Genomic DNA, 13,527 nt, shown 5'->3' on the forward strand with positions numbered 1-13,527 from the left:
ATACTTTTGGAACCAGAAAAGGAAACACGCGAGAGGCTGTTTATGCCGAGCCCATTTAACACCACCATCCACCACCCTCAAGATACCAGCTGTTGCCCGGACAAGCTGCAGGCCAGACCTGAGAGCGGGTAGCCAAAGCTGGCGGGAGCTCAGATCTCTGAACTGGCGGGCCAGGGTTGAGGAAGACAGGGAGGGAGGGAGGGAAGGAGGGAGGGAGGGAGGAAACGCGAGAGGGAGGGAGGAAGAAAGAGAGGGAGGCGTGTCATGTGATCCGCTTCCCTGCTCCTTTAAGCGTCCACTGGCTGCCGAGCGGCCGCAGTCTCAGCTCTGGGCATCTGGGGAGCCCGAGCAGCTTCGCCCAGGGATCCGCGCGGGCGCCTGCGGTCTGGGTCCCATCTCGGCTGTGCTATCGCACCCTTGAAGTTTTGCAGCACCAGGAAAATAGGACAAGGAAGAAGGAGAGGGGAAGCGAAAGCATAACCTAAAACATTTATTTAAAGGAGAAAAGAAGTGTGTGGGGGGGCGCAGAAATGGCTGGGGCAATTATAGAAAACATGAGCACCAAGAAGCTCTGCATTGTTGGAGGAATTCTGCTGGTTTTTCAAATCGTTGCCTTTCTGGTGGGAGGCTTGATCGGTAAGTGTGAGAGCTGCAAACTTTCCCCTTTCCCTCTCTTCGGCCCTTCCCTCTTTTGCCTCTTGGGCTACTTGTTACAGTATCGCTGCCTTGCCTCTATGATCTAATTAGTCCGGCTATTGTGCTTAAGAAAGCAGAGCTCCATGGGGCTCCATGGGGCACAATCCAGTCTAGTGGCAAAGAGAAAAGGAGGGGAAAAGTTTTGGCCTAGTTTCAGTATCCACTTGAAAGGCAGGAGGGGGTGGGGGTGGATCTTAAGCATGGCGACGGATCGCGAGGAAGTGCTGGGTCGCAAAGTTGATTGCTCCCCCTGCTCTTTCCCCTCGCCCGCCCCCTTTCCCCTCGTTTCCCTTCCAATCAGCTCCGGGAGGGCAACGCAATCGACTTTATTAGGAATAACAGGAGAGTCGGTAGCTGAGCCTTGTGTCAGCCGCGAGCTGTTACTGGCTGTGGCTTGTGTAAATGCATTCGGTTGTCTCGGCGAGGGACTAGGGCAGGATCTAGGGTCTCAACCTTTAAGCCCTTGGCTTCCAAGCCTCACTCTACCCACCTCTGGCGGTGGACTGAGCTGAGCTGAGGACTCAATGCGGGATGGAGTAGGGTGGTTGGGAGAGAACTAGCCCTCCCAACACGAACTTGGAGAGGGTGTAGCAGAAAGCCCATTTGAAAGGTGTTTCTTTTGCCTGTTGTCCCCTCTGCCATCTCCCCTCCCCCTCTGCGTTGAGCCCCAAGATCCAGTGAGTCGGAAACCGGGGGTCCTCCCCTGGTGCCAGGAGGACGTTTCCTGCTCCCTCCTGGGCTGCCCTCAGGTGACAGCTCCTAAGCCCCAGCGACGGCGCCAGGGAGACTTTCCCAGTGCGCACTAACTCAACCTCTTGAGCCAAAAAGGCTTCCCACGTAGCCGACCTTGTGCCTCGGTATCCATTCGGAAAACTCAACTTCCTTACACTGTCCATTCCACCTCACGTCTCTTCCTCCTCAAGATTGCGGACAACCTTGCACAAACTTCAGTGCCAACTTCGGAGCGGACGCGGCTAGGAGGTTTGGCTTCCTTGGGGCTGGCTGTTGCTCTTAGCTGGGTGGAAGAGCGCTGGAGCCGGGGAGGGAGGGGGTGTCTGTGCTCCTCATGGAAGCCCTTAGGCCACGCAGGAGCTCTTTAGACCCGCCGAGAGTCATGGGCGCGGTGTTTTGCCTCAAGACTCGGGTGTGTTAGGTTCGCATTCCAGAGAGTCTGGTACTGCCAATCTTTGTAACATTGAGGCTGAGTGTTTTAAACAAAGGAGAGTGGGAGAAGCTTCAAGAAGGGAGTTCTTAGAGGAGATCCAGTACACGTTAAAACCAGAGTTTTCTAAGCCTCTGTCCTTCGTATGGGCTAAACGGCTTCATCACCGCGCGCGCGTACACACACACACACACACACACACACACACACACGCACGCACGCGCGCTCTCACACACACACACTGCTAAACAGCTTTATCACTGCGCGCGCGCGCGCGCGCGCACACACACACACACACACACACACACTGCTAAACAGCTTTATCACTGCACACACACACACACACACACACACACACGCTTTGGCTTTTGTTTTGCTTCGCCATGTAGAATCTCTTTTTCTCTGTATTGGATTTTCCAGACTCTTAATACTTATCTGCTGGGAGCTGTAGGCAGCAAAAGTCTCGACAGGCTCACAGTGATTATACCGCGGTTGCAATTACACCTCTTGTTTCCCTTGATGAGCAGTTGCAGTTAGATGCTATTGGATCTTGTGTGATTTCAATGGCAGACCATAATAAAATTTCTTGCACCTTGTGCTTTCAGAATTAAATTGGCCTATTATCCTTGTCTGACCTTCCCTTCGAGGTTTTTGCACATAGTAAGCCATTACAGTTTCCTGTCGCTGCAGGCCCCCCCCCCCTTCACTCGCCCGCGAAGCTGATGTGGGCCCACAGAGCTCTTGGTTCCCTTTGCAGGTTTCCTAGAGCACTTCTGGAACTAGTATATTTCCTGGGACCTCACTATTGTACAGAGGAGATCCAAGGGCTCCTGTAAGTGTCTGCTGGACATCAGAATGACCAGAGTTAGAGAACTTGTTTGTTCAAATTAGGATTTGTCGGGAAATAAGTAGTGCTAAGGTTGTTCTCCCCGCCCCCCCCAGGAGACGCCCCCCCCCCTTAATTACTGAAGCTGCAGGCCTTGCCTAACAGATTTTTCCTAAATTAACAAACTACTTTAGTTCTAACGTTCCTTGGAAAAGAAACATCTCTATAACATTTCTTGAAGGAAGTTTTTACACAGCCTTATTGTTTCACTTTCCTTCTCTCCCAGCTGCAGTGATTGTCCACAGTTCTGGGCCTGAGACTGAACAGATTAGATGTAGCCCAAACTGAGTAGTGTTTTAGTTTTTACCTCTTCCACTTGGAGAGTAACATTTTTGCTCCTAAATAAATTTAGGTAACCTAGGCTCTCTAGACCAAAATACAGGAAATGAATATTAGCAAGTGGTACATGCTATGTGGAAACACTCAGCTTCTCTAATTGAAAGTATATGACATTTTCAGAGTGGACTAGTAGAATCAGTACTTGAAAGAACATTTTTAGGCTAAGAAGACAAGGACAAGATTAGAAACCTCTGCTCCCACTCAATGCTCCTGCAACTTACTAGGCCGGGTATACTGATCATAAAGTAGTTTTCCTAAGGTAGCTAGTTACTCGTTTTGAACTGTAGCCACTGTGTTACTTTTGGATCCTTGTTTTCCCTCAAGAGAGAAAACATGGCATCTCAGGGAACGAGAATGTTATGGGAAAGCCCCTCGGTGCTAACACAGGACACACACAAAAGTACAAATCCCCTAAGCAGCCATAACAATTCATGAATTTCAAAGTGACCAGGCTAGTCACTTAACTAATAGGCTTTTCTCCTTACTGGTAGATATATGAATTTAAGATCCTTTTCATCTTTAGTTGTATAACTTTTAGTATTCAGAGTTTTATATATGACATTGGACTAATATTCAGTTGTAGCCTCATAAAATCAAGGGGAAAATTTTAAAAGTAGCTATAAAAACAAATAGAAGGAATTGAGTTTTGATTTAGATCAAATCCCCTGTATCCTAAAAGTCTTCTTACCTAGCTTGTTTACTTGCTTTCTGGCTGGCTTTGTGTATTTTTCTTGTGCCAGTGTGTATATATTGTTGAACTTTTGATGGAATTTTACAAACTGACTCTGTAAGGAATATCTTACATGGTAGAAACTGGTAGGTTTATAAATTTAGTGATTTATGTTTTTGTTATATCTTTGAGACACTATAAAATTAGGCATCTGTTATTTTATACATTCAGACAATTTACTAAGTGACTAGCTTTTTTAATGTTTAGACTTTATTTAATATTTAAGAATTCTAAAAGGAAAATAAAATGTTTTGAAAGGTATAGCTTAATTTTACCATCCTGAAAAACAAGTCTGAAAAATATTAAAATAATTTTTCTTTGGTTCATAGAGAAGCAGCTGTAGGGGTAGTGGAAGAGGTGGGGAAGGAGACTGTGTGTCATGAAACAAGAACACAGCTCACTAAAAATCATGAACTTGAGTGTCTGGCTCATCATGTCTAGTTTGTTCAGCTTCAGATGAACCATTTCTGGGGATATGATGTTTGAAGAATCAAGTCACTGTTTCACCTATTCTAAAATCATGAAGTGAGCAGAGATTACAACTGAACAGAATGGGCTATGGTTAAATTGTTTTAAGCAAATCCACAAATAAGAATTTCACATTAAAATTGCAAGTAAAAGTAAACAAATCACCAGTTATAATTTCTTTGGGAGGAAGAATTGCTTTTGTCAAAAGTCATGTACGTACCTCCCTTTTTAATGCTGAAGATCTAGTGTATGTAAGACACACAGACATACACATTTAACACATTTTCTCAAACAGGGCTGTCAAGGATGCAGAACTCTCTCTATCATGCCGTTATTAAGTGGAAATTGTTCATGGTCTTGGTTGTTATTCATTCATATGAGAATTTGTCTGCTGTTATGACTCATTTGAAAGTTGCAGAAATTTGATAAATTGAATGAAACAAAGCACATAGATTTTAATTTTGCTGTATATGTTGCATTTTAATGTGTATTAATATTGTACTCATTGTAATCCTGAAGTAGTCAAGTATCTGGTGAGAATCTTTGGTTTGCTTCTTTTGAGAGAGTCTCTTGTACCCCAGGCTGGTTTTGAACTCATGGGCTGAGGGTGTTCTCCAACTTCTGATCCTCCTTCTTCTATGTCCCAAATTCTGGCATTAGAGGTATGGCTCACCACACTAGGCTGTATCTTCTGAGAATCTTGAAAAGTACTAATTGCTTTTTGGCTGATACTGGTCATATTTTTCTATATTTTATTACGCCTTTTATTTTGTAAAATTATATACCTGATCAAACTATACTTTTTCATTCTTTTTGTTAGCTCCTAGAGGAATCATACTACTGTGATTTATGTAAGGCCTGTGTAACCTCATAAATTCACTTAGGGTAATCTTTTTTTTTCATTATTAAAATAACATTATTTAATGTTTAGCAAGCTAAACCTCTTGTTTATTACAATGAGACAATGCTTATGCTAATGGTCTCTAATTGCTCTCTGATTGATTCAATACCTCTCATCTAGCCTTCTAGTGCAACTTTTCTTTCCCTAATAAAATGAGAAATATTTCCTTGAGGTAATTATGGATAGTTTTGTGAGGTTTACAAATCATCTGCCTATAAACCCTGCCTTATCTAACTGACATTTTTACAATAATTTGGCTTTTATTTTTATATTTTTTACATTATTATTTTTCACACTATTTTTGTTTGGTTTTGTTGTTGTTGTTTTGTTTTGTTTTTTCCGAGACAGGGTTTCTCTGTGTAGTTTTGGTGCTTGTCCTAGATCTTGCTCTGCAGACCAGGCTGGCCTTGAACTCCCAGAGATCCACCTCCCTCTGCCTCCCGAGTGCTGGGATTAAAGGTGTGTGCCTTTTTGTTTGTTTTTGAGACAGGATCTCACTATGTACACCTGGCTGGCATGGAGTTACCTATGCAGACCAGGACACATAGATGTATCTGCCTGCCTCTTACTTCCCAAGTGTTAGAATTACAGGCACGTGCTACCATTCCTGGCAACCTTTATTGTTAAATATGTGCTGACTGAGGAAAGGGTCATACCTATCTCACTCATAAAGTAGTTTTATAGAATGTCCTTAGCTCAAAACTTAGATGTATCATTGGCCTAATGTCCAAAGTGCTTTATCTGGGCCCATGGTGTGCTCATGACAGGGCTATATGCTGCCTAAAGATTGTTAAGAGGTGACTTAGAGCTTCAGTAAATTAGGGGAGTCATAGGGAGACCCTCAGAAAATTTATGATGAGGTTTCTCCAAATCACTTATTTATTGATATTTGAGAACATACAAAATTGGAAGCTATGCTGTTCAGCAAATTATTAACTAATATAACTGAAATGAATGTATGAATAAAATATGTTGAACATGTATTGAATGCCAGATTTTGTATAATTTAATCCACAAGAGCCTTGCTAATGGTATTACAATTTAAAAAATTATGATGTGTGTGCTTGTATGTGTGTATATCTCAGAGGACAAGCAACTCAGAAGAGTTGTTCTATCTTACCATGTAGGCCCCGGAGATTGAACTCTTGTTGTCAGACTTTGTGGCAAACACCTTTACCTGCTGAACCTTTTCACTGGTCCATCATTGGTATTTTTTTACTCATTTTATTATATCACTATTATATTAATAAACCAAGATGCAGACAGTTCTACTAAAATTTCTCAAGATTAACTTTCTCAGTCAAGTATCGAACTAGACTCCAGTCAAACTGATATCACAAACCAGAGTTAAATGATCCTATATAAATCATGACTTCTGGGTCTAAGTAAAAATGATTTTAATGCAGAGAAGTATAATGAGGAACAGGAAACTATAACTGATTTCTCATTGTTATGACATGGAAGGGAAGAATAATCTATATTATGATAAAGGAAGTCTAACTGTAGTGCCAAGGCAGTATCCTGGCAAGCCAAGGGAAGGTATCCTTTAGAAACATTCAAGCACCATTATTAATCCTTTCTTACAAGTTCTATCCAGCCCCCATAATTGTATGAATCATTCAATTGTCTGAGCAGCCTGGTTCATTAACCAGAAAGAAAGATTGCTTGATTTTCTTTTATCCAGGTGGTAGCTTGACATATTTATGTAGTTATATAAGAAGTTTGGACTTTTCAAAGGAAGACAAGAGAAAGAATCACTGGAGACTGGAGAGGGTTTTGAAAGGTATGGATGGCAGTAATGGGAGCAGTTGAAATTAAAAAAAAAAATCCCTCCCAAAATGTCAGCGTACAAGAGCAATAGCTCTCAGGAATAGCAATGTTGACACCATGAAATGTATTTTTTATTCTTGGGGAAAATGCTAATAGATATTTTTTTTCTACATGGAAAAAATTGAAGTTCTTGCGTTTGATAGAAACTTCAACAGATTTACACAATCATATTAGTTTTACTTGGGTAGATTTCTGTTCTGAAACTTGGTGATGGTGGCCTAAAGAGACAAGTAGGTCAGAATCAGGTAGTTCCAAAGTGTCTGATGATAATGGGAGGACAGGACTTTAAGATAAAGAAATGTTTTGTGACTTTTACTTTGCATAAACAAACTGAAATGATTTTTAAATTATGAAAAAGAAGATGCCTCATATTTCAGGATTAAAAAAAAAATGCTGAGACTCTTTGGCTTTTTTCAATGATTTCCCAGCTCCTTCATCGAACCTCCACATTCTATCCCTATCAAAGTTTTGTAGAGGAACAAAAATAAGAATCATGTTACTGTCTGACCAGGAGCAGGTATTTATTTGCCTTGCTGTAATTGTTGCCTTTTGGGTGACCATGTAAAACATTTCAAATGTATTGATTCATTTAACGCTTATTACAATCCACAATGATATTACTGCTGCTTTCTCGAAAATTCATTTGAATCTCAGACCCATTTAAGGAAGTTTTTTCCTAATTTCAATGGTAGTGTTTATTTCCTTTAAAATTGATCTTTTTCTTTGTTCAGAAGTTAACAATTTCAAAAAACCAGGGCACCAAGACAATTAAATATTTTTTTACAAATGTTCTTTAATTTTTCACCAGTATAATTGCTATCTGGGCTGAATTTTTATTTGTTTATTTGTTTGTTTTGTGTGGAGTTTTTTTGTTTGTTTGTTTGTTTGTTTGTTTGTTTTCAAGACAGGATTTCTCTGTGTAACATCTCTGGCTGTTCTGGAATTCACTTTGTAGACCAGGCTGGCCTTGAATTCACAGTGATCCACCTGCCTCTGCCTCCTAAGTGCTGGTTCTAAAGGTGCTCCACCATCATCCAATTCTAGGGTATTTTCTACTGCAATTTCCCACAATAAAAAGTGTTCAATCAATAATGTATACCAGGAAGTACATTGCTGTATATACACATTAGGATTTTTTTTCTTTAAACGTAATTCTTTATTGGTTCTTTGGGAATTTCACATCATGTATCCCAATCCTGCTCACCTTCCAGTCCCTCCATAACCAACCCTCACCCTTGCAGCATGTCCCCCAAAAGGCCCCCCAAATTAGTTAAAAACAAAACAAACAAACCACCTCGCTCCTCCATCTTTCCAATATCTCTTCCTTCATTCTAGTGGCATCTGGAGCTGCTGTGTGTCATTCAGTATACCCTTTTGTCCAATCAGCCCCACCTCCAAAACATTTATTGCTGTGACTCTCTGGTTCAAGGCCTCTGGCACACCATTATCACTGTACCTTCACCAAAACTCTTCTTAGATATCCTGTTGTTGCTCTGAGTAATGGAGATCCTGCGATTATAGTTCCACAGGACCAGTCTAAGGAACTTTTTTGAAGCTATCTTTTATTCAATCCTAAACCATGTTCTTAATGTTGGATGCTGCTTTTATCCCACTGTCCCTTCTATTTCTTTCCTTTTTTTTCTTTTTGGTTTTCTCGTGTTCCTTCCATTTCTAAGAAACACAAAGGGGCAAGGGTGAGGTTCCACACAGATGAAATATGACATAAAAGCTCATACTCCTTTTTTGGCTTATGTCCCTTCCTCAAGCTAAGCATTACCATTGCTACCTGAGTACCAAAAGACTTAGCCTCCTAAACAAATGACTCCAATACCTGACACATAACAGTCCTCATACCAGCACTGTGATTGTGACTATGCTTGTAAGCCATGCTGGCAAGGGCTAAGCCTATCAACCTCACATGCCTCCTTGGTGACATGGCATCTTGCAACAAAGGGTAGATGAGCATTACAGAAAACTTGGGAAATGGGTGCTGAAGAGTCGCCTTTGGCTTTATTTAGCCTGTACAATAGGTATTGAATGTAATGGGTAAAGGAAAGAGGGCAGTGTGGATATCAAAGGAGATGATAGCAGAATGTGGCCCAGAAAAAAGAAATTTAAGGCCTGTGCAAACATCCCTTAATGACATAGCTAGGCTGGATTTCTCACACCTTCTTTTTTCTGATGCCACTCACTCCCCCACCCCAAGCTAGTACTTCCATCTCCATGCCCATTTAAATCCTGTACTTTCAAGTTCCTGCTGCCTTTTCTCCTTCCTGTTGTATGCTTTTAATGTTCTCAGAAAAAGGAGTGCTCTTTTTTTTTTTTAAACTAGTTCATGCAAATTATAGGACTTTCTTAAACTTCTGGCTAATTCCCTTGCATAGCTCAGGGGCTTTATCCACAAATGCATATGTCTAAGAGAGCAGAGGGAAATAAAAGAAAAGATCAAACCTACTATATTATTTTGACAAGGTATTAAAATTTTTCTTTAGAAAAAAAGGCAATTGGTCTAAAAATGGTTGACTCGGTGTTTTTCAGGTTCTACATTAATAAAGCCAACCTCATGGATTGCACTGTAAGTTCTTCTTCCTTTGTCTTTCCTTTTCTTGAACAAAGCAGTCATGAAGCAACATGTAATTTAGTTAACATGATATTGACTTTCAGTCTTTCCTACTTAACATGTTTGCCTTCAGGTTATCACAACCAAAAAGTGGTTCCAACTTTGTTAAATCCAGCCTTCTCTGAAGTCAATCATGCATTTTTGAAGTCCAATTTCTTTTAATCTGTTTCTCAACATGTTTTATGCTGTCCTTTAGGCTGTAACTTGCCCTGAGTAGAATGCCTTTAATGGGAAAGACACACCCCCACATTCCTTTCTTTGCTCAGTTCTCTTAAGCTGATTCTGTCCTGTGTGAACCAAGTTCCTGTGTTAGCTTTGCAATCCTGAGCTAAGCAATTATAAATAAAATTCTTGAGGCTATGAACAAACTGCTATCACTTGCAGAACATGTCTCTACATTTTGGAGGACAGAGGTAGCTGCAACAGAAAACTGTGAGACCTGAGTTATCTTTGTTTCAACGTCTGGCTGCATAGAACCTTCAGGTTCATGAGAGTACAGATCTGTTGAGACCTTGGCACCACTCTTTGTACATGCTCAGGCAGAACAGAGTTGTACTCTAAGAGAACATGGTATTTCTGTGTAATAGCTGATGAAAAGAAAGAAAGGAAAAAGAGATAACATGTTGATTTTTAAAATGAATGAGCACTATCTTTTAATTAGGATTTGTTTTCCTTTCTTCTTTTCTCCCTTCTTTTCCTTTTCTTTCTTTCTTTTTTCTTTTCACAGATACCAAAATATTCCTCCATTACTTTCTTCCATTACTCCATTCACTCAAGAAAATGTATTTTAGGAGAAGGATGAATATGTTTGAGATTCTGATTAAGACCAGGGTTAACATATCTATGAGACAGTAACTTTTATGAAGTAGGACTTAGCTCTGTCTAGGTAAGCCACTAATTCTTCACACTAAGAGAGCTGTTAAAATTTAGAAAGGTACTTGCTGATTACTTGGGTGTATTGAAGGATTCTTGAGAAATAGTTATTTTATAAAACAGCAGCATGGTAGCTAAAGGTTTCTCATATGATGGTTTTTGTTTACCGAAAACCTGGGTTGCTATGGAGTATTATTTTAACTATGTAAAAATGTGTTACATTTATTTATGTTGCAGAATATTATTTTAACTATGTGAAGGCATTTGTATATATTGAATTTGTTTAACTAGACAAATATGTGTTACATTTGTTTATTCTGTTTTTAATTATATAAAGATGTGTTGCTGTCTCACTTTGCCTGTCTAAGGCACCTGATTGGTCTAATAAAAAGCTGAATGGCCAATAGCTAGGCAGTAAAGGGATAGGAGGAGCTTGTGGACAGAGAGAATAACTTAGGAGGAAAGAAGAGAAGAGGAAAGAAAGCAGAGAATGAGGGGGAAAAAGGGGGAGATGCCCTAGCGCCAGCCAGCCAGGCAGCCTCCAGCCAGCCAGACACAGAGTAGGACATACAGATTGAAAGGAAGGTAAAAAGCAGCCTCCAGCCAGCCAGACACAGAGTAGGACATACAGATTGAAAGGAAGGTAAAAAGCCTGAGGCAAAACATAGATGAAGAGAAACAGGTTAATATAAGGTATAAGAGCTAGTGGGACAAGCACAAACTAAGGCTGAACTTTCATAACTAATAATAAGTCTCCATGTCCTGATTTGGGAGCTGGTTGGTGGCCCAAAAGAAAGTCGGCTATACTGGGTAGTAAAAGCCTTTATCTCAGCACTCAAGAGACTAAAGCAGAAGGATCATTGTTACTTGGGGAGTGACTTCCAGGCCAGAATCAGCAATTTAGTGAGACCCTGTCTCAAATGAGTAAAAAGAGGACTGGAATTATAGCTCAGTTATAGTAGCATACTTGTCTATTATGTATGAGAAAAATAAAAGAAAAATGCACTAACCCTTCTGGTCAAAGTTTTTCAAGTTCTAGGAATTTTATTGTAGCAACCAGTGGTAGTGATCTGATTTATCTAATTGTTATCAGACTTCTTTTGAAACCTAGGCAAAACTTTAATGTGTTGTGAGTCTCAGTTTCCTTACCTAAAGAATTTACAGGCAGAGTGCCGGGCGGTGGTGGTGGCACACGCCTTTAATCTCAGCACTCGGGAGGCAGAGCCAGGCGGATCTCTGTGAGTTCGAGGCCAGCCTGGGCTACCAAGTGAGTTCCAGGAAAGGCTCAAAGCTACACAGAGAAACCCTGTCTTGAAAAACAAAAAAAAAGAAGAATTTACAGGCAGAACATGGAATTTAAGTGAGAGTATAACTTATGCATTTGTTCCAAGTGTGCCTGCTCATAGGCATAGAGGAATCACTTTCTGAGAACCACATTTCTGGATTAGAAGTTACCACTAAGTACATGCTTAGCACACACATGTATACATTTGTGTTCATTTTGTGTTTTATTTTTTTGCTTCTCAGTTGGTTAGGTACTACTAGAAACCCAACAATATGGCTTTATAACCGTCTTATTGGCATAGTCTGTGCTAACCAATAGTTCAAGAAGTATGTCATTCACATATTTGGTAATCACAGTGGTTCATTTATCTTTTGGTTTAGTTTTTAATAGCTTTCATAAGGTTTAATTTGAATCTTAAATATTTTCCTTTTCATATTCTGGCTTGGGGTTGGGGATATAGCTCATACAAGGCCCTGAGTTAAATGACTAGCACTCTCCTCAAAATCTAAAATCCTGGGCCAGTATATATGGCTGTACACACCATAGGTAAGCCTAGGTAACAAATTTTAAAGAAATTTTACTTACATGTTCTATCTCTGCTGGTTACAACAAAAGCCTTAGTTGCTCTTCTGTTTTATAATATAAAACTCAAGTCATTATCCATATGACATCTTTCCTCTTCCAAATGCATACTGTATGATAGAGACTTCTGAACATTAAATTCAAGGGAAAACGATCTTTTACTAATATGATATCAGCTATTGGAGTATTAACTATAACTATAGAAATGTATTGTCAGAATATTTTTGTGTGTGTGACACTAGAGGCATGTACATGCTAGGTAAGCACTCTACCAGTATACATCACTATCACCATTTGAATTTTAAAATAAGAATAATATAACATTTAAGACTCTATATAACTATAAGCTCCATCTTGACATGTAGTTGTTACCATAGTTAAGTACAATATGAGTACCAGGAATATGGTTGAAGAAATGCATGGATAAATGCCTTACACTTTGGACTTACTGAAAAGATATCAAAAATATTCATTAAGGTTTGCCCTAAATTTTATAGTGTTGTATTCCAAGCTGTAGTTTTATGTTTAAATGAAGGTAAGGCTTTTATTTTTCACTTGAACATGTTAACAAAAGTTCATGCATACCCTCATGGTATGTATGCTTGGATATAAATAAACTTGTACTATTTTTGGAGTTGAAAAGGGACCTTCTCTTATATTGTGGAATCCAAGGCCCAGAGGAGACCAAGGGACAGCATGTAGTTTGAGCCAAGCTTCCTGGTCACTGTTCGTTGTCATTCCCTCTTGTTGATGTGTTTTTTTCTTTGATTGGGAATAAACATAGGTAATTGACTGTGGTTGCTTATCCATACTTGACAATTAAGTATAAAGGAAATATGCTCTAGTGCACATATTTCCAAAGTTTGAATAATCAAATAGAGATGCTGAGTGATAGTGGAAAACTTGTGATTTATTGTGTTTACAAAGCAAATATATTTCTTGTGCTTCATCAGGGCTGTTCTGGAGGGACTTATTTTAGATATATTTCTCTGCTTCAGGAGGACTGTTCTGAAAGACTTATTTTAGAAGCCCCACAGTTTGACTACAAACTCTTAAAAATTGGAATTTGTTTTTCTACTTTTCTAAGAATTTTGCAGACATGACATATGGTTGTTCTTTGAGACTGGAAGATTAGATTTAAATGGGAGTTTAAAA

The 13,527-nt window shown here is 39.8% G+C and overlaps 1 protein-coding gene across 1 annotated transcript in view; it reads left to right on the forward strand.

The window, feature by feature from the left end:
- Positions 1 to 282: 282 nt before the first annotated feature.
- Wls (Wnt ligand secretion mediator) overlaps positions 283 to 13,527 on the forward strand; it is a 106,847-nt gene continuing 93,602 nt past the window's right edge. Inside the window, exon 1 of the mRNA XM_059266518.1 lies at positions 283 to 636. Coding sequence (XP_059122501.1) covers positions 531 to 636 — 106 coding nt within the window. The 5' untranslated portion in view covers positions 283 to 530. The remainder of the gene's footprint in view (positions 637 to 13,527) is intronic.

Source organism: Peromyscus eremicus, chromosome 6, assembly GCF_949786415.1.
Source record: "Peromyscus eremicus chromosome 6, PerEre_H2_v1, whole genome shotgun sequence".
Taxonomy (NCBI): Eukaryota; Metazoa; Chordata; class Mammalia; order Rodentia; family Cricetidae; genus Peromyscus; species Peromyscus eremicus.